The sequence below is a fragment of the Onthophagus taurus genome, chromosome 1 (assembly GCF_036711975.1).
Source record: "Onthophagus taurus isolate NC chromosome 1, IU_Otau_3.0, whole genome shotgun sequence".
In the NCBI taxonomy this organism is placed as follows: domain Eukaryota; kingdom Metazoa; phylum Arthropoda; class Insecta; order Coleoptera; family Scarabaeidae; genus Onthophagus; species Onthophagus taurus.
The window spans coordinates 17438584-17459305 of NC_091966.1; the positions used below are offsets into that span (position 1 = coordinate 17438584).

At 36.6% G+C, this 20722-nt stretch overlaps 1 protein-coding gene across 2 annotated transcripts in view; it reads left to right on the plus strand.

The window, feature by feature from the left end:
- Nucleotides 1-20397, plus strand: part of LOC111413261 (araucan) — a 117300-nt gene extending 96903 nt beyond the window's left edge. For both annotated transcript variants that reach the window (XM_071197857.1, XM_023044165.2), the window contains 5 exons: nt 5942-6057; nt 15480-15793; nt 18431-19031; nt 19582-19654; nt 20308-20397. In XM_071197857.1, coding sequence (XP_071053958.1) covers nt 5942-6057; nt 15480-15793; nt 18431-19031; nt 19582-19621 — 1071 coding nt within the window. In that variant the 3' untranslated portion in view covers nt 19622-19654; nt 20308-20397. The remainder of the gene's footprint in view (nt 1-5941; nt 6058-15479; nt 15794-18430; nt 19032-19581; nt 19655-20307) is intronic.
- Nucleotides 20398-20722: the final 325 nt, after the last annotated feature.

The following is a 20722-nucleotide window of genomic DNA, read 5'->3' on the forward strand; positions in this document are numbered from 1 at the left end:
TTTCCTTAACCACCTTTGCTGGGTGCAATGGTGGATTATCATGAAAGAAAATCACTTTGTATTGCCTTTTTTGATATTCTGGTCGATTTGCACGCAAAGCTTGATTCATATCGATCATTTGTTGTAGGTAGCGTTTAGTATTAATGGTTTCGCCGGGTTTTAGCAGGTCATGATAGATTACACCCAGCTGGTCCCACCAAATTGTCTTCCATCCATAACGATTTGATCTTGCAGTTTAGGATTCTCAAAATATCTATTCACTTTCCATCTCCAGCCACAAATCGATGGAGAAATGATTTTCTTTTATACTTGACGAGTAGCATTTCGCAAATGGTTTCTCATGTGGAATAATGGTATGAAGTCGGTTTCTCGTGTCACAGTTAACCGGTCCGAACGTTGTTGCGTTTGAGCATCATCTCATCAAATAATGCTTGTAAATCGCTACTTTCAATCTTTTTCGAAGGTCGTTCGTCGTTTGTCACACGATTTGTCAATCGTAGCTTCCAGACACAAGTATCGATATGTTGATCATAATTATACGCTGTGCTGTTGTAGGAAATTTGTATCATTGTGAGCTACAAATTAACAGCTCGGGCACCTTTAGCATTTATACACACCTGGTATAGATGCTGTATGTATAGAGGATTCTTCACATTGACCAATTTTCTCAGAACCATCACCACTGTTCTCATCTGCAGATGAGTTGTCACCAAACAAACATCCCTATTCACTTTTTGAAGGTTCATGTGATAAAATCTGAATTATGTTTTAAATTTGATGACTTACATTGCAAACAACAAACGTAAACAGTACACAAAATAAAATTGGATTTAAATTCATTACATTCACTTCTTCAGTGTACCACTTGAAGGCTAAATCATTACCGTTTTTATTCACGAAGAATGACAAGTTACCTGTTGCAACTGGCATGCTTAATTCCATTACAGATTTGAAACCTTGAACCGCCTCGAATTCAAAAATGTTTAATCAATCATTTTGGTTCGTGTATATTGTTGTAAGGTTTCATTTAACATTATTGTGTTCCATATAAACTTATGCACCTTGAGTAAAATACAAGTATAGGTAATTACTAAAAAATAAAACGAGATCAATAATGAATTAAAGAACATCTTATCGCCATTTCGAATAATTTTATCTGACGTTTTGGTGCAATTGTTACTAACCTGGACCAAAAAATTTAATCCTCTTTACTGATAAATCATATCAGTCATCATATAAAATCATCATATACAACAATGCCTTGAAAGTCTTCTTTTGGAGGTAATAACTTCAACTCCTATTTTATACCAACATATAAAATTCATATAAGAATTTCATCTTGCATCTGAACGTTTGTATTTCCGTTTTTTCCAATTCTCTTAACTTTTTCAAAAAGATGTGGGAATATTGTGCTTATTGCAATTGGCGCAGCGAGTTAAACATATCACTTGTTCACAAGATTTTTGCCTTCTTAGAAACGTATGCGAGAACCTGAAGGTCTTGGTGCAAAGCTAATATAGCAAAGGCATCTCAAAAAATGTTTATTGAACGAAACATCCAAGGTTGCCTCTTTTATAACCGTATAAAAGAAAATTAATTTAAAAAGACTTTGCATGTTTACGTCTATTAAAAATACATCTTACGCATATATTAAAATTTTAGAATTGAACTTTAAGATTGTGAATCGTGTACTTTGCAGAATTAGCACATCGCAGAAGATATTTTCGTGATTGAAATTGCTTTCATTTAAAATAACTTTACTCTTCATGTCATAGCGTTGCTAATATTCCAACACTGTCATTTAAGATGTTTGTTATTCGTGTTAACCTCGATTTAAAATGATAAATTGTGCTTTGTTGTTTGTCACCATCTTTCATCTTTACAATTGGCTTTCAACGTTGTTTTTGAAATTTTGTTCAGTATTAGTACGAGAAACTTCTATCATGTTGTAAAATAAGTAAAAAGGTTGATTATGAAAAACATCAAAGCTAATGAAATAATTGTTATCATACAATAATTATAATCACTTTACTAAAAGAAAAAAACACATGCCCAGCAATATATACTAACAAGTTCTTCGGAAGAGAAACAGCTTACGTTGATGGTGTGGAGGTCTGGAATGTTAACTAGTTCATAACAAAATTGTATTAATCATAACTCTGAACATAATCTCAAACAAACCCACTAGAGATTGTTACATTATGACTTGTAATAAGTAGATATAATCGGAAACTAAAACTAAATGGCATATTTCTAACGTAATCTTGAAGAATATTTCATTATTACTAATTATCACCATATAGATATGTATTTAAACAGAGGGACGTAATGATTGATGGTGCTAAAGTAAAACCTAGAGCATTTAAAAAAACTAATCTAACAATCAAGTATTAAAAAAACCTTAACATGGATAAGTGAAGAAGTATTCGTGGATATGTGTCACATATCCAGTACTGAACTGATATCCAGCACACACACTGAAGATGCCAGGTAAGATCTTGGCGAAACGTCTGCCCCTTTCCAAAGGGAACTAACAGGAAGAACGGATGAAATCTCGGACTGACCACAGCAACACATACTTCTCATACTTCATCCGTGAAGCACTACGCATTAACATTACCTTATTATTGTATATGTCGCAGGCAAATGGTTATTTCAGGTAGATAGAGCTTTTTCCTAGTCAGATACTGTCTGCTTAGGCAAACAGTAGTTCGTTTCAGTTTTATCATTAAATGTCTAGGCAAATACTATTGGACAAGACACATAGTATCTATCTAAGCTTGTTTTAGGCAAATACCATTTTTTGGATGCAACAATGCAATATAGAGTAGGTACCTGTTCACAATAAAATAAAGTAGTTCCTATCGTTATCAACCTACTTTTCTTAAATTAAAGTCACTAATGATTGTCAAAAGAGTCAAATTATTTGCGTATCATTTTCAATAAAAATACAAATAAACGATTTATTTCTTGAATACTTAAATACTGAATACAAAAATTTACTTGTTTTGACAATTGTTGCTGGAATTGCACATCATCTAATTTGTGAAACAGTTTGAAACAAGCTTAATGAGTTATTTGCTTGAAAATATTTTAGCCATATGCTATTTGCCTAGGAAAGTAGAATTTAAACTGAAATAAATGGAATAAAACTATTTGCCTAAACAGATAGTATCTGACTAGGCAAAAGTTATTTACCTGAAACAACCATTTTCCTACGACATATATACAAACCCGATAACACAAAAACATAATTAACTCATTGATAAAATTAGTCATGTTACTATTACCATGAATTTAGCTATCCTTTTTAAATTTAGTTTTTCATTGATTGCTGGCGTGTCCACATCAAAGTTGTTTCTTCCTTGTTTCAACAAAAAATTTGATATCATTTAAAAGTACATTGTGTGTTATAAGAATATTGGTTTTTAAATTGATTGAAATTTTGGACGTTGTTGTTGGTGGTACTCAAAAAACGCGATAACCTCCTAAAAGTGCCACGGATTTTTAATAGAAGAACCCCGAAAGTACAATATTTGATTGTTTGCCTAAAAGAATTGATTTTGTATGTAAAAGTACTGTCGAAGTTTGTACACGGACATGTTTCGATTAGATTAGAGCGCGTTGGGTTCATATCGATTAGTTTGCCCGTCTGTGATTTTTCCCGATTTGTTTACAGGCCAGAACACGCGCGCACCTTTTCTCGGCACCGTTTCTCGTCTCTCTAGGCGCACATTGGTTCTGGTTCTGCGGCGCGTTCACACAGGGAACAACGATAACAGAACAGCGTTATCTCAGCTGTTGTCGGATGAGCGATCGGTACGCGGCCTTTTGTCGGCTTCTAATGGCGACGTAACGCCGCAGATTATCGTTGACAAATTGTGTACCCAACGACGATTTTGATAACGCGTCTTTACACGTTGATAACGTGTGTTCTGTTCGACGTTCGTACGCTTGTAATATTTTTCAAAATGGCCGGCTTTCGACCATCGTCAAGATTCTGCTTTCTATATTCTAATCGAAAATTTAAAACAAGTAGATACGATGAAAACCAGTTATATATACACCTACATTTCGATTTAGTAATGTGCAGGAAAACTGTAATTAATTTGCGGCTATTAGTTAGTATCACATCTATTGGAATGTTGTTTCCATCATTTTAAATTAATCTTTTTATTTCTTTAGATACTTATTCCCTACTTAGCTTTCTAAGATAAATTGTTACTTAATTGCCAGGAAATGATTCCTCACATAAACTGAAACAGCCCCCAATTCATCGTATTCGCGCTGTCAATTGACTGGTGTTTAGTGTCGGATAATACCCATAATTTACTGGAGGTGCGGTTGGGAATGAGAGCTTTTTTTACGGTTTTTCCCCTATTCGTCTTTCGGGGGAGCTTTTCCCCTTCGGCCATCGGGCACTTCTTCTTTTTCCACTCTGAGCAGTCCATAACGCGGTTCTGCGCCTCCCCTCGTCTGCTGCTTGGAGATTTACGCTTCCTGAATAAATATAGAATTCTTTTCCTGCGCTCGATTCATTCCCCCCATCGAAACACGGCCGTCCCCCACCAAAGCGGAATTACATATATCATCGAAATTGCTACGCGTTCCCCATTGCCTCCACGTTTGCATTGATTGGAGGCCTTTATACGAGATTGATCGTGAACGTCCAGAAAATCCCCACCCCGTGTGTATATCGAACGGGTGACATAAATAAGCTTAGAGGAGATTTTTCCGAGAAAATATGTTCGCCAATATTTTCTGGCCCTTGGGGACTTTATTGGGTCGTCCCTTGTGTTTATCGGATATTTATGTTAGCGATTACTTTTTTAGTTATACTTTAACTTATTTGCTGAATATTTATAACAAAATAAGTTGTTTGAAATCGAAGTGTTTATTCAAACTGATGTAATTTCGTATAGTAAACATTTGAACGATTTGTAATATACGTCAGAAGGACAATATTGTTGTACGATAATACTTTAATAATAAGTGCGGCAAAATCCTTTGATCTTTCAGTCCCCCCCCACTCTTGTAGGAGAGATCAAATATTTGCCGACACATTGACCCGTTCAGATAGGTATACAATTATCAGTAATTTTGTCACCATATGCCTAATGCATTACGTTCGAGCACTCCACGAATTAATATGTAATGACAAACACATTACATGTCGCAAATGGTTGTTGTTTGTGGTGTTGGCTAACATCACTTTTTCTATCGATAGATTCGTAATGGACGATAAATTAATTTGTTTTGGATTTATGTGTGATGTGATTTCCATATAACACCGTTAATGTTTGTATATGCGAAAGCGAATAGGGTCGCATTCTCACCTTTTTGTTATTGAAACCTTTCCATCAAAATATTACCGTTATATTAGTTGATTTTGAGGATTAAATTGGCATAATTAAAACGTAGACCTCACATTATAGCACTTAATTCGCTTGATGGCGCCATTACGGAGCCTTCACCGAAAACCCTACTGCAGCAATGAAACAACGGGTGGCTTTTATGTATTCCCCTGTTAACAACCGAGCTTTTTTATCAGGACCATTTTTTTGTTCCGCTTTCGTCGTCGTCGTCGCCACCGCCACGAAGGAGAGACGTGTTTACAGTTCTTAACATTAGAACGACGGCGTAAAAATAGCAATTAAAACGGTCGATGGTGATATAAAATTTATCACGGACGAGAAAAAAAGCTTCGGGCTTTTTAAAGCTCGCCCTCTCGAGAAAGTATCGATTTCAGTGTGGTACGAGAGAATCACTTTTCTCCCGCGAAGTGACTCTGAGATTAGGGACTGCTACAAAGTTTATGTGTACTCGGATTGAAAACTTTCTAAGTTGTTTGCTTTTGTATTTCGGTTGACTTAAATATGACATTGTTTGTAGAGAATCATTTTGACAAATATCTGTATTAGTTATTTTCTTATTGTTTTAGAGTAATCCATATCTAAAAGATGCAACTGGTGCCGCAGCTGACATGTCACCATGGACAAGCGCAGGACTTCAACCGACCACGGGTTATTATCCTTATGATCCTGCTTTAGCCTACGGGTAAGTCCTCGTTTATTCACCAAAACCCCCAACCGTGGGGTTTAAAGTATCAAGAAGTATGCTGGTTGGGTCAATAAACGCTTCCGAGAAGGTTTTCGTTACCGGTAATTGACAATAAGTGGCGCCCTTTCATGACTTGTAAACGTGTTTTAACGCTCGTTTGCGAAGAATGGGCACAACGAAGATCTACACAAGAATGAAGTTCTTTGTGCGTATTGAGAACTTTAACTTGTATCGCTTCGTTGATGACCGGAACCAATTTGAAACGACAACACTCATTTATTATTACGTCAAGATGTTTTCGTAATGTTTTGGTACCTTCGGTACTTGGAATAAATTGACACGTCTTTGTCGAAAAAAGATCCGATCAGACGATTATTGATGAAAAACAATTATCAGGATGTTAACTTTTGTTATCTCGATTTAATTTTGTACAAAACCAAGTTTACTTTAAAGAAACTCAAAGAGATGCCGACTCTTTGATAACTTCAAACGAAAGCCGATACAAAATCAATACATTTCAATTTACTTGATCTACGGAAACTTACAATACTAACAAATTATGAATGGTGTAAATTATCGTTGTAAAGATGAAATCACAATTTTAACACTTCTAGTTACATGGTCTCCATTTCTGCGGATTTAATTTGGGCGGGTGAGATCAAAAGTTTTTTTTCTAAATCTATTAATTATGGTTCAAGTTCCAATTTTCATCATAATTCCGTTTTCATAGCTATTTACCATTTTTGAGATCCTAAACACCAGATAACGTCGTGTTTTGCATAATTTAATCTTAAAAATTTGACTGGAGGCGTTTTATTCTTTTTGGGTTATTTTTGGACCTATATTTTTAATAATTACTTCATTATTCACAACTTGTTCCTTTCTATTTTTGTCTCTAGCTAATAATGCTTATATATTTATGCGAATCAACTAGGGATATAATTAAGAATGGATAGTAATATAGCCATTAAGATTAATGCTAAACGTTTATTAAATCGAATGAAATCTGAAGAACTGAGCTTAACGCAAAACTTGTAATTAATATATAATTTATTATGTAATATATAATAAAAGAAGGTTTAGATAGCAAATCGAAAGCTAAATATGTTTCTAAGTCGATATAAATAAGCGGTAAGCGGATATCATTTTATTGCATAAATGCCGAGTCCAATAAATATCAAAGAAACTATAACTTTAACAGAAAGAAAAAACAAGAAGCTTTGGAGTGTGCAGCTGCAGATTTTCCAACCCTATATATAGCGTTAAACTTCTCTCTTCCATCTAACCTTACGATATAATTAAATCCCAGAACAAAATTATCAAATAACAAAATCTAAAAACTGATGGTAATTAAGAAAATGAACACAAGACCTGATCAAAATAAACAAACTCATAAAAATCAAAACTACTAATTTAAATTACTTCTTTGAATCATTGCCTAGATTTCATTTCCTGCGAACCTCATTATTGTCTAACTTTTTCCCAGTGTAATAGATCGCAAAGAATCAAGAAAGCTTTAAATTGAAAGTCTCAACTAAACGATTCAAAATTGTCATTGAGCAAGATTCTCAACAGTCATTGTTTCTAACATTTTCAAGCTATTGATTGCCTTAAGAATTTCATTTAGAATTATTCAGATTACCTGAAATACTTGCAAAATTCAGTCAAAATTGAATACATTTTATTTATATAGCATGTATAGTAAATTTGAGATAAATTATGTGTGAGTGTTTGTAGATAACACCTAAATATTGATAATCACATTTTAGAAAGCTCATTCTGTCATGTTGGCATGAATTAATTCAAACCTATGTTTCAATTAAATATGATCCATCAGATTGTTGTCTTTTTTCTCCAATTTGGTAGACGTTTGTCCAACACTTCCAATTTTGGTCTTCATAATTTCGTATTTCGGTCGATTAATGTATTCTTGTCGTTTTTGCTTTCTGACTGCAGTATTGATATTTTTGCCTGCTTTCCATAAGAAAATCATATATCTCACCAAACTAAACTCTGCTTTCGCCCCTTTTAGTACTTTCTTCTTCATACAGTTTACGTCTCACGTTAAAAGTGTAAGTGTAAATAAAGAGGACTAAAGGGACTAAAGTCGAACTTTGGAGCATAAAACATACAATTTATGAGTATTGTTGGCAATTTTGCATACATTTAAGTTGACATTTATGCAAAAAGAAACCTACATAAAAGGAAGTGATTTGCTGTATCAAATGCCAAGTGAATGACAGGTGTATTGAATGCATTGTATATCCACAGCTAGTTGTTACACCATCTATAGTATGAATGACGATGTTACACAACAATGATATTTCCGGAAACCAGATTGTGTTTATTGACAGTATGTTAATGTACTGATAAACGTTGTAATTAAAAAAATCCAGAATTTTAAAAGCAACAAATATCTTCATAATAATCTTGAAGTTAAGTTTTGAAAATCTTTTTCTAACGTTTCTTCGAAAGACCCGAATTCGATGTGTTTGTTCTTAGAATTAGGTAGCTATTTAGTTTCGTTCTAAAACTCTGTCCTCATGATGGCTTAGATTGTCTAGTCTAACTACGCTTATGCTTTTGCGTTCTATATTAAACCAAAGGTTGGATATAAAAACCTTGGATTTATTATTTTCCAATTAGTACACCAAAGACTAAGTTTAAACGGTTGTGTAAAACACTACAAAAGTTTCTTTGAGTTTACATGCATTTATTAAAACATTGTTTTCACGTTTTGAATATCTTCTTGCAAACCTCTTGGTGAGCAAAATTGTATTCAAGATCCTTTTTTCGCATTCAGTCTGACTTTGCTTTTAGCCGGCTTTTTTGGCATTCTTTTTTTTAACATTGATTCCGTTAGGATTGCTTAAATATCATATTTTTTTGTAAAACTCATTCATGTTTTTGCAGAATACAAAACAGTGTTTTTAATATAGTCGATTAAAACATCCTTTCTTATTGTATAGCCCCATGCTGCAATTTCTGTCTCATCGTTGCCTTTCTTTCGAGTTACTAACTTATAAGTAAAACTGTGCTGTATGTTGTTTGGCGAAATTCTGTCTTTAACTTGTTTATCAGTGCATACTATGTTTTAGTCATTGTTCCTGACTTGATAATCAGAATTTTATCCTGTAATAGTGGTTATCCGTACAATTTGGTTGTCTTCTATTTCTGTTGGATTTCACAAAACCTCAAACTGCGATTTATGATATGCTAAAATACTTATCATCAAGCTAAATTCCTTGAGGAAGCAGTGTATCTATTTTATTCGCTGTCGCGGGAATTTTATTCTTCCATCCGTTCTTCTGAATTAGCTAAAAAGTCCTCGGCTTAATCGTGATCGTTGTGATAATCAGCGTGGATTTATTTCAGCTTCTTGTCTTCTCTTGGGAGTTTCTGAATTTCTCGACAAATGTTTGAACGTGGTTGCAATGGAAGGTCGTGGGTATTCCTAAATTGAATTCAGTTTAATCACGAGCTTGGTTAGCATGTTCAAGAAGAGTTCTTGCAAAAAGCTACTTCCACAAAGGTGGCCTTTTTTTTTGGCTTCTGCATTTCTATTCAATTGACTTTGAATTTGAGTTTTTCTTTGAGAAAATTTTGTCAGACAGACGATTTCTTTTTAGATTTGAGTTATATATTAGTACTATATTAGACTTGAAGTAGTATTTCTACCTTGTCCATTTGATAAACCTTCAAGTTGTTCTTGCCTCTCTTCATAATAGATATTCTACATTAAGAATTCTTTTTACATTCTTTCTGGGCGACATCCAAATCAGCCAATGTTGAGTTTTCATCGGCCGATGATCTTCAACGACGTTGTTTAGCTTCTACCACAACAACAATCTTCAGGTTGATGCTATGCTAGTTTCGAATATTCTAAAACTAGATTGATTCGATTTCTTTAACAACTTATTTGCATTAAATCGATTTGTTTTGAGAATTGCTGGTATTATAGCGATATGTTCTACCGTTTGTAAACGGATACGAAAATCTGGTAGGGAAAGCGTTTCGAGAAAGAGAGATTTTATCGACTATAAATAGAAATGGTGCAGTGCGATGGCGTGGCGGTCGTATTATACACGGATAGCGACGCGACGCCGCAAGTACGAACGGCGTCGGTCGTCACCTGGTAGCGCCGCGACGCCGCACAGAACTCGCCAATCAATAGCGACCCCGCTATTCAGCCATTTTGTCTTGAAGCCATTCTGTCGGCTGCCGGCGTCGATCTTGCACAGTCGCATTTTATTCTACAAGTACCCGTTATTCTTGACATACTTCCGGTTATAATCCCGATTGTAAACATCCCATAAAATCCGTCTATTTATCTCCTAAGGTGGTTATTTTGATGTTAAATTTGATGGCGTATGTTTAGATGGATGTTCTAGTAGATAGCAGTGACACATGGTCGGTCGAGGCGAATAATTCCGTTCTTTGAAATTTATAATAGAGTCCGGACAACTAACGTTACGACCGAACTCGTCGTGAGCCCCGTTCGGCGCGACAAATCGATGTGAACTCGCACGCGAAACACGAAGGGAAACCCGTCGATGCGCAATTAATTTCACCGATTACGGTCCTGAATAGCTCCATTGACGTTCATACATTTTAAACCTCAATAAATTCACAAAAAAAAGTCTTTTTTTCGTCTAGATTTTATTATTTTGATTATTGTTATGATTAAAACGTTTCATTTTTAGTTGTTACTGGAAAAATAAATTTGTGAATATTTAACGAGTCGACTCTGGTTTCGTTTTTCGTTACGGTTGTGGCGACAACGGTGTCGCTGTTGGCAGCGGCGAGACCGCGAACTGTCCCGCAGCATTACCAAGCGGAAGTGTACGACTCTGTCGCCTGATATATCAGGCCCGTATCTCCTGGAATAGATCTCCCGGACGCCTTTTTATAGCACCATTCGCGGACCAGAGGGCGCTTGGTTACCATTATTATTGTTATTGTGTGCGCGCTAGGTATCGTTGATTCTCATGCAACGGTTCTGTGAACCGGTGGCGCCCTCACTACTTTACAACAAAACGGTCACGAAACCACACTTTATTGTAATTTAATGGAGTAATTTTAATAAGAAAATTTCGATGTATTTGAATATAACCTATTTTATTTGTTAATTGTTAGGAAAAATAATATATAAAGCTTTTTTGTAGTTACAAAACTGGTCTTTAATTAAATAATAAAATTGAGTTTTACTAGTTTCGGCTAATAGCCATCTTCAGGGATTAGTTCTTAGGATGCAATAGTAGATTAAAGTATCACATAACAAGTTTACATTATTAAAATTCTAGATAAAATATAAATGACTAAAGTATAATTTAATAATAATATTATTTATTTGCGCATCCAAAATATACATTTTTTACACTTGTCATATAGAAAAAAAACTTTCAAAGAGAAAAAAAGAACAAAGCACATAATACATTGTAAAATCACATGTAGATATCATTCCATGATTTGATGTTGTCACGACCGACGCCCAATGCCACAAAAACCCTTTCAAAAAATTCATATTCAAGGAACGCCGAATAAGAATACAAACCTCTCAACAGCAGAAATTGCTTTATCAATGTTGCAAACTTGCTCACATGTAAAAGTGTAACCGTTAAAGGCGCAGTAAAATCTACATCTTTCTGGGACTTAGAGAGTCTGCAAAATTTAGGTTTTAGTTTATGATTGTTACGTTTTGTAGCTGTGTATATCACTGTGGGCAGTATATTTATCTACATTGTTGTGCAAGTACAACAGACACTCTAATATAAATAGCGAGGGAAATGTTAGTATTTCCTGATCTATAAAGAATTCACGGCACTCATCTCGATACTTCAGACCACATATGACACGAATGGCATGTCGCTACAGCCGAAAAACCCTACACCAACCCGAGGAGTTCCCCCAGTCCAACAGAGAATTGGGCTATGATAATAGCGATTCACACAGTGCAAAGTAAGCAGTTCTTAAAACCGGGCCCGACACATTGCCAGACAAAATGTTGCAGCTCAGTCTTCCACAAAGTATACTTACATGCTGCTCCCATTTCAATGTGGGGTCCAAGCAAACACCCAAAAAATCTACGAATTGCTTACCCATCAGATTTGGCAGATCGCCTCTCAGTGTAAAGACAGCTTCAGCTGTTTTGTTGGAATTCAAAGTTAAGCCGTTGCACGCAAACTACTCCTCAGTCTCAGAGCGCGATGCCCGATTTACTGCAACAGCATCAATGAGGATTTTATGTCTGCTGATTAAAGTAGTGTCGTCAACATAGAATATGATTGAAGACTTAGATATTGAAGCAGGCAAGTCATTTATGTAAATGAGGAAAAGCAGAGGCCCCAACACTGACCTTTGTGATACTCCAATAGATATGCACTCTGATGTAGATTAACTATCATTACAACAGACTATTTATCTTCTGCCACCAAGGTACGATTGAATTATCTTAATATTACTGTCACCAAAGTTATATCTACTCAGCTTCTTTATTAATAAATTATGGTTCATATAATCAAAGGCCTTGCTGAGGTCGCAGAACGTAGTTGTCATATACTCGCCTCTCTCATAACAGTTGCCTGTTGTACAAAATCCATAATCGCGTCTCGATTCTGACGAAATCCGTATTGACATGACGCGAACAAGTTATTATTTTCAAAGAAATCGATAATTCTTTTCTTTATGATTTTTTCAAACATTTTTGAGAATACAGGCAGAAGTGAGATTGGCCAATAATTTTCTATTACAAGAGGATCGCCTTTCTTAAAGATAGGAGTTACTAATGCTAACTTTAAAGCATTTGGAAAAGTATTTTCTCTCAAGCATTGGTTGATTAATTTTGTTATAGGCGATGATATTACATCTTTTATCAGCTTTAATATTACAGTTTAGATAATTATAGTTAAAATCCATTATACCAGTTGTTTAATACGTGAGAAGGTAATTAAATTTAATATTCTTAGTATTGTACTCTTGAAACTGGTTTTATTATTTATTTAATTAAGTCTTACTAGTTTCGGCCCATGGCCATCTTCAGAGACTAATGTCATAAGAGTTAACTAAGATGTCATATTGCAAAGTATTAAGTGTAATTGTAAATATTTTAAATAAAATTACTTTGAGGTTACGACAAACAACAGTATTTACAATTACACTTAATACTTTGCAATATGACATCTTAGTTAACTCTTATGACATTAGTCTCTGAAGATGGCCATGGGCCGAAACTAGTAAGACTTAATTAAAAAAATAATAAAACCAGTTTCAAAAGTACAATACTAAGAATATTAAATTTAATTACCTTCTTAATATTACAGCATTTAATCCGTATACATCCCTAGAAGAAGTATTTTTTAAAGAACAGATTATATCACGAACCTCAATTAAGCCAACCAACTCCAGGCAGAATTTCCCAGGTGGTACAGTAACATTCGATAGTAGCTGATTAAAGTTAATTGTCAAAGTAACCCAGCCGAATTTTATTAACAAGATCTAGGGGAACATATATAACGTAATCATTTACTTCATTTGAGTCAAACATTGCTTTAGTATTACTTTTCTTGCTAATTCGATACTATTTTCCACATATACTTACATGAATATTTTTTATGTTTTAAAATCTTATAATTATATCTAACTTTAGCATCATTTATCTTGTCTCTATAATTTTTTGTTAGAAAGTTAAGTTCTCGCTTTAGTTTCTCACAACCTGTGGCATTGTGAATATCTCTTAAGAAATGCAGACGATTCCTCATACCCTTGAGCTCTGCAGGAAACCAGCTTGTGCATTTCTTATTACTTTGCACAATTGCTTTTTCCGGAAATGCGCTATGAAATGCCATATGATAAGTTCATGAAATTTGATGAAAAAATCAAAAGTAGTGAAATAAAGTGTCAATAAGTAACTCGGCTCTTTTGTCGCCTGAGCCAAAATGAACATTAAAATCACCCGACATAATCACCCTCCGAAGTGGTCCGGTCAACAGCTCGAGTGTCAATTCGAGTTGTTCCAGAAATTGAGAAAAGTCACCGTTAGGTACGAGCACGTGAACATTTTAAAAATTTAGAACGTTCTGAGACTACGTCAACGCACTGAAGATGCAAGTTGAGATCTTGGCGAACGTCCGCCCCTTTCCAAAGGGAACCAGCACGAAGAACGGATGAAATCTCGGATCGACCACAACAACACATACAGTGTGTTAATTAATTATCGTACCCGACGTCATCATTGCAAGTATGCAACCAATATCACAGTATTGGTATTGCGATATGCACATCGCGATATTGGTTGCATACTCGGGTACGATAATTAATTCATACAGTGTACTTCTCCATCCATGAAGCACTACGCATTATTACTCATGTTTATTATTTAATTAAAGACCAGTTTTGAAAGTACAAAAAGCTTTATATATTATTTCTCCTAATCATTAACAAATACTGGTAAAGTGGATTTCCAGTATAATTCTCAATTTTATTAGTGCTTTGTGGTTGTTTTTGACAAATTCAAACGTGTGGATATAAATTTGTCCAAAAAGAGCTGACTTCCGGGTAAATTGCACCGATGTAACGGTCGAGTAGAAGGCGTAACCAATCGGAGTATATCAATAAAGAGCAGATACGTTACGATCCAGGGGAGGGGACGCGTAGCCGATTTTATTTTTCCGCTTTTATTGACGATCGGTGGCCGCCTTTCCCTTGTCTACTCCGGGGGGAGAAAAAGCGCGCCGTTTAATAGGGGTGAAACCACTCTAGCCGTAATCAAATCCCTACGACGTTAAGGGGTTCTTCGGGGGAGTGAAAGGGAGCGGGTTCGGGGGTGGTTTGGGGCGGCCGTACCTCAACTTGACGGCTCAGCACAAAAGACGGCCCTCGCTCGCTGCCTCCGGAACAAATTCAACAGCTAGAAAAGCCCATTCCATCTTTCTCCCTCGTTTTCTCTCGCTCACTCTTTCGTTTCCATTCGCTCGGGCGTCTCGACGCCTGCCGTCGCTTGTATACACGGTGAGCGCAGGATTTCACGTCAGCGTTTCCGGCTGTATTAACTGGAACTTTTATATAATCAGTCAAGCGGTGCTTATGGGGTTAATGGCTCCGAATGGAGGCGGAACTCAATAGAAAATTAAATCACTTTAGCTTTTAAACATAAAACATTTTTCAGTGTTTATAATAAAGAGCTGGTTTAAAATTATAGTTAAGTACCTTAGTTTTAGATACTTTGGTTCGTGTACTTGTCATCAGATCGCGCGATCAATGTCGACTGCTGTCTCGTGATCAGTCACGAAGACGGCTACGATCCCATGAAAGTCAAATCGAGTCGTCTGTGCACGCCTTGAATGTTTCCTATATTTCTTTTTCTAAAAACAGGACCGTAACTTAAATTTACCTTTTAATAATGTTTAAATTTTTTGTTTTAGGTACGGTGCTGGTTACGATTTAGCTGCCAGGCGAAAGAACGCCACAAGAGAATCAACGGCAACGTTGAAAGCTTGGTTAAACGAGCACAAGAAGAACCCATATCCCACCAAAGGCGAAAAAATAATGTTGGCCATCATCACGAAGATGACTTTGACGCAGGTTTCCACGTGGTTTGCGAACGCAAGGCGGCGACTGAAGAAGGAAAACAAGATGACGTGGGAGCCGAAGAACAAGACGGACGATGACGATGACGCTTGCGTCTCCGATAGCGATGACAAAGAAAAAGACGATGACGACAAGAGAGACGATACAGGTGAGTTATAGTGAGTTGCCAATTCTAGTATGAAAATGAGGTAAAATCTTAAATCATTCATTCGCCTTCATTAAAATCCGTTTTATTTTATTTTAATCAAAGTTAATACAGTAAAAAATCGATATAACGAACCTCGTTAGAAAGAATTTCGGATATAACGTACAAAATATTTTTATGTCATACTATTATTAATATTATGTATCAATATAGTTAAATATAAATGTTACTGCTCTTCTAGATCTAGTGTCAGTTCTAGTGACAGTGTTAGTCCAAAACTAGAGCTAACAATAGAACTAGAAGTAGAATCATTCGAGTTTAGCTGCACGTCTCTATAGACTGCTAAACCAGAATGATTCTAGTTCTAGGTGTAGTGTTAGTTCTAGTGATAGTGCTAATGCAAAACCAGAACTAACATGAGACCTAAAACTAGAAATATTGGGGTTTAGCCGTACGTCTCTAAAGACGGCTAAACCCGAATGATTCTAGTTCTAGGTCTAGTGTTAATCCTAGTGACAGTGCTAATGCAAAACCAGAACTAACATTAGACCTAAAACTAGAAACATTCGGGTTTAGCCGCACGTCTGTTAAGACGGCTAAACCCGAATGATTCTAATTCTACATCTAGTGGCAGTGTTAATCCTAAACTGGAGCTAATACTAGACCTATAAGTAGAAACATTCGAGTTAAGCCGCATGTCTCTAAAGACGGCTTAACTCGAATGATTCTAGTTCTAGGTCTAGTGTTAGTTCTAATGACAGTGCTAATGCAAAACTAGAACTAACACTAGAGCTAGAACTAGAAACATTCGGGTTAAGCCGCACGTCTCTAAAGACGGCTAAACCCGAATGATTCTAGTTCTAGGTTTAGTGTTAGTTCTAGTGACAGTCCTAATGTAAAACAGAACTAACATTAGACCTAGACTAGAAACATTCGGGTTAAGCCGCACGTCTCTAAAAACGGCTAAACCCGAATGATTCTAGTTCTAGATCGAGTGTTAGATTTAGTGACAGTGCTAATGCAAAACTAGAACTACCATTAGACCTAGAACTAGAAACATAGCAGTTTAGAACGGTGTGGATAGCTGTTCTAATTTGTGTCCATAAAAATTAAACATAACATTTTAAAGTGCAAATTAAAAGTTTATTAAAAGCTATAACGAAGACTTTCTTTCACATATTAATCTGTTATATCGAGGTTTAACTGTATTTAAATTCGATTAAATAATTATGATCGTATCTTTCGTAGTTAATTAATTACACGTAATTACGATTGAAGGTAGTAATTATAATATTCGTTATATGATCGAGTTTCACGAAAAGAGGCAAAACAGGCAAGGTTAGGTGTTTTCACTACACGTTCGTTTTCCGTCTCGAATTAATGAGATGCAATTAGTGTCTACGTATGAGAAGTTATGTTTTTATGATTGACGTGCTGGTTATTAGTTTAGAGTTAATGACACGGAAAACTATGTACACTCTTGGTCGCAAAAATAATGACACGCAAAGCGGTCTATGTAACAATTTGTACAACGTTGTGCAATTATAAATAAATAGTACTTAGGTGTTATGAGTTGTTGGAATGCAATGAATTTTCATACATTAATAACTAATTAATATTTACTAATACAATTTAATTTTTTTATTTGATTTTTATTTTTACTGATTATTTCATAATCGGGTACTTTTTTGAATTAAAAAAACGTAATGCAAATTCAATTTAAATTTTATCACTAAATGTGAAGGTTATGTCTGTAATTTCACAGCGAATTTCCACTTTCCTTTCATTTCTATCGACATTCCAAAAGCTTTTTGCTCGCTATTAAAAACCATTAGTGGTTACGACTAGTTATTACATGCACAAGAAAATAACTGCGATGGTACCACTTATTAGTATAAATATATAGTTCACGGAACAAATTATAAAGTATATCTAATGGGAGCATTGGCTTTTTACCGTTTCCGTCGAAGGAGATTACGAAAAGAGATTCGAGAGTCGCCTATCACTTACCATTAAAACCGAGAAGGGATCCCGTTCGACTGTTAAATGAGCAAAGGGGCGCAAGTGCGGGGGTTTGAAAGGTTGGGGTATTATACAATTAAATCGCACTCGGAAAAGTGTCGGGCCGCATTAATTCCCGCTCTTCGTCGACGCTCACTTTCCCCTCTCTTGGGCGGGATCCGTTTCTCCACTAATCGGATCAGCAGTTAATGTCCGTGGACCCCGAAATCGGAGATACCACTTACAGCTGCCCCGCCGCCACCCCCATAGCTTTAAACGTCACGAAGAGCCGGAGGAGGAGATTTCAATTAGAGAGAACACCCACTTGAAACATCTCCCTGATAGTTTGTGAAATATCATGTGTCCGCATCTCCTTTTTTTTCGACTTGTGTTCTTATTGATTAACATAAATCAATTCAAAGACGAAATGCCATTTGTGGTTAACTACTGAATATGAATCAAGGTTAAACATTCGTGGTCATAATTAAGAATAAACCGGATATAGTTTTTTCTGTATTCTTTCTAAAACCACGCCACTCCTTAGTTTAATAATTAACACCTTAACCATTAACGATCATTTAAAAATCATTTAAGTATGGTGTATTCTAGAGGTTAATTTTCTTTATTTTTCTTTTATAGACATACACGGACGGATAAAATCGGAGAGGAGTGGAAAAGAATTAGACGACGATGACATGGGCGATGAGGATCGTAAAGACGACCTGCTGGGTAACCACATGCACCACATTCTCGGCAACAGTTTTGGCATGAAACCCGAGCTGAAGTCATCGGATTGTGGTGTACCTTTACCGCCGTCGAAGCCGAAGATATGGTCTTTGGCGGATACGGCAGCATGCAAAACGCCGCCGCCGCCACCGTCTTCGCAACAACAACACCAATGGATGGGAGGCGGTAATGGATTTGCGTTGCCGAACTCGAGGTACGGCGGCGGCGGTAATTTCCTTCCCGGCCATTGCCAGCAGGGTTTCCCGGAAGTACAGACGGACACGCCGCCCCAGACGCCGCCCAACATGAAGTTACCAAGCGTTACTGGTAACCTCCTGCCGGGGCAGGGGTCCTGCATAGGTGGGGCGTCTACAGGCAATGGCGGCTATGCGCAATCGGGTTTTCTGGGTGGTTTTAATAGGATACAATCTCCTCAAAGACCTCAACTACCCCAGTCGAACCAAATGAACCCAAACAGTACGGAGAATGCTGCCTTTAAACCATTTTATAAAAGGTAAAGACATGAATAAAAAAAGTTATGATGTGATAATAGAAGTAATATAATCCAGATCTGAAAGTTTCTTTTTTATTATCATTTTAATGAACACCTTTATGTGTGTTCCTTAAATCTTTCTTGAATCGCCCACTTAGCCTCTCTGGCGCCAATAAAACCAAACGGACCGATTACAATCGAATAAAGGCGGGCGCCAAAAGCCACAACTCACGATCCTGTGGGGCTGGCGCAGGCAAAAGAACTAATAAAACCATCTCGACCGCGGCCGGTCCGGTCAAACACATAATGAATCAGGTGCTGGAGCCTTCGCGGCCACTATGAATGAATGAAAAAGATACACGTACAAGATCTCTCGTTAGTCGTCGTAGCCTTCGTATCCCTTTCCCTCTCTTTCCTTCTTTTTCTCTCACCTTTTACCTTTTTAACCCTTTTTTTAAATGCCTTTTTTAAATCCTTTTTTAGATCCTTTTTTTAAATCCTTTTATTTTATTTGTTTTTTCTTGTTGTAGCTTTTCGTTTGGGCTTATCTCGATTTTTTCGTTTGTTACAGCCCTCAAAGCATGAACGGGGGTTTCGTGTCGCCGGTCTGAGCCGTTCCATGCTGGACCATCCGCCAAGCTGAGGTAAGTTGAGGTGCCCACGCTAAATTACGCTGAATGAGGAATGCCCGCTATCGCCACCTTGCTGACGTTGACAAATGACGGTCCGTTCAGATCGCTGAATGGACCGAGACCGCCACGTAGACCCGATCTGAAGCGGTTGTGGTCTTCGCAGTCACCACTCCGTCTTCCCCTTTCTCTTCTCTACCGACCCACAACCAGATTTTCTCTTTCAAACATTGAATAAAAATCTTTTCACGTCATACTCAATTTAGCAAAGTTCTTTGATTATAAATTTTATTTATTTAATGCTTTATTAATGCTACTTTATTAATGTTTATGTTGACTCTTTTGAGATGGAGTGAGAGATTTTATCCTGAAAGTAATTGTCAAGCTGTTAACTCCCTACGTAGGGGGAAAAGCAGTCGGGATTCACTTGGTTGCGTAGGGGTCGGCAACTTAATAACGGTGAGGCGTACCTCGAAATGGAAAGGGTGCGGTGTGAGCTGGATATTGATTCGAAACAATGGGCTCCCTACGGAGGCTTAAGCTCCGCTCTCTCCAAACCACACACACAGACTCAAAGACCCACTCGTCGTTGATAAAAGATTGCTTATTTTACGTACCGTCATTAATCACGGACTTTTACTAACTGTCTTGTCTCTTTTCCGTTGCAGAGTTACCTTTGAGGCGCAAAGAGATGTTGTCCAGCAGCTAGAGCTACGAGGTTCGCAAGAAGGGCAAAGTGCAACGTGAACGAAGAAAATGGAAGATGTTTATTTATGTATACAAAGACCGTTGGGTACAAGAGTGTTTGGGTGTGTTAAAAAAATAGTAATGTACATTTCACGTGAAAACATCGAGTGCAATCAGTTTTTTGTATATTTCGTGTAAATGCATTTATTTGTATCTGTGATAATGAACGAAAAAATTGTTGTCCGCACACAAAAAAAAAATAATTAAATATGAAAACGAACAGTACGAAGACCGTTTTGGGAATATTTGCAGGACTTTGAGCAGTGTTGTTTAACCGTAGTTTTCAGTCAACGATTGCTCCATCACCCATGTCGTTTGATCCCCTCCGATTTCGTC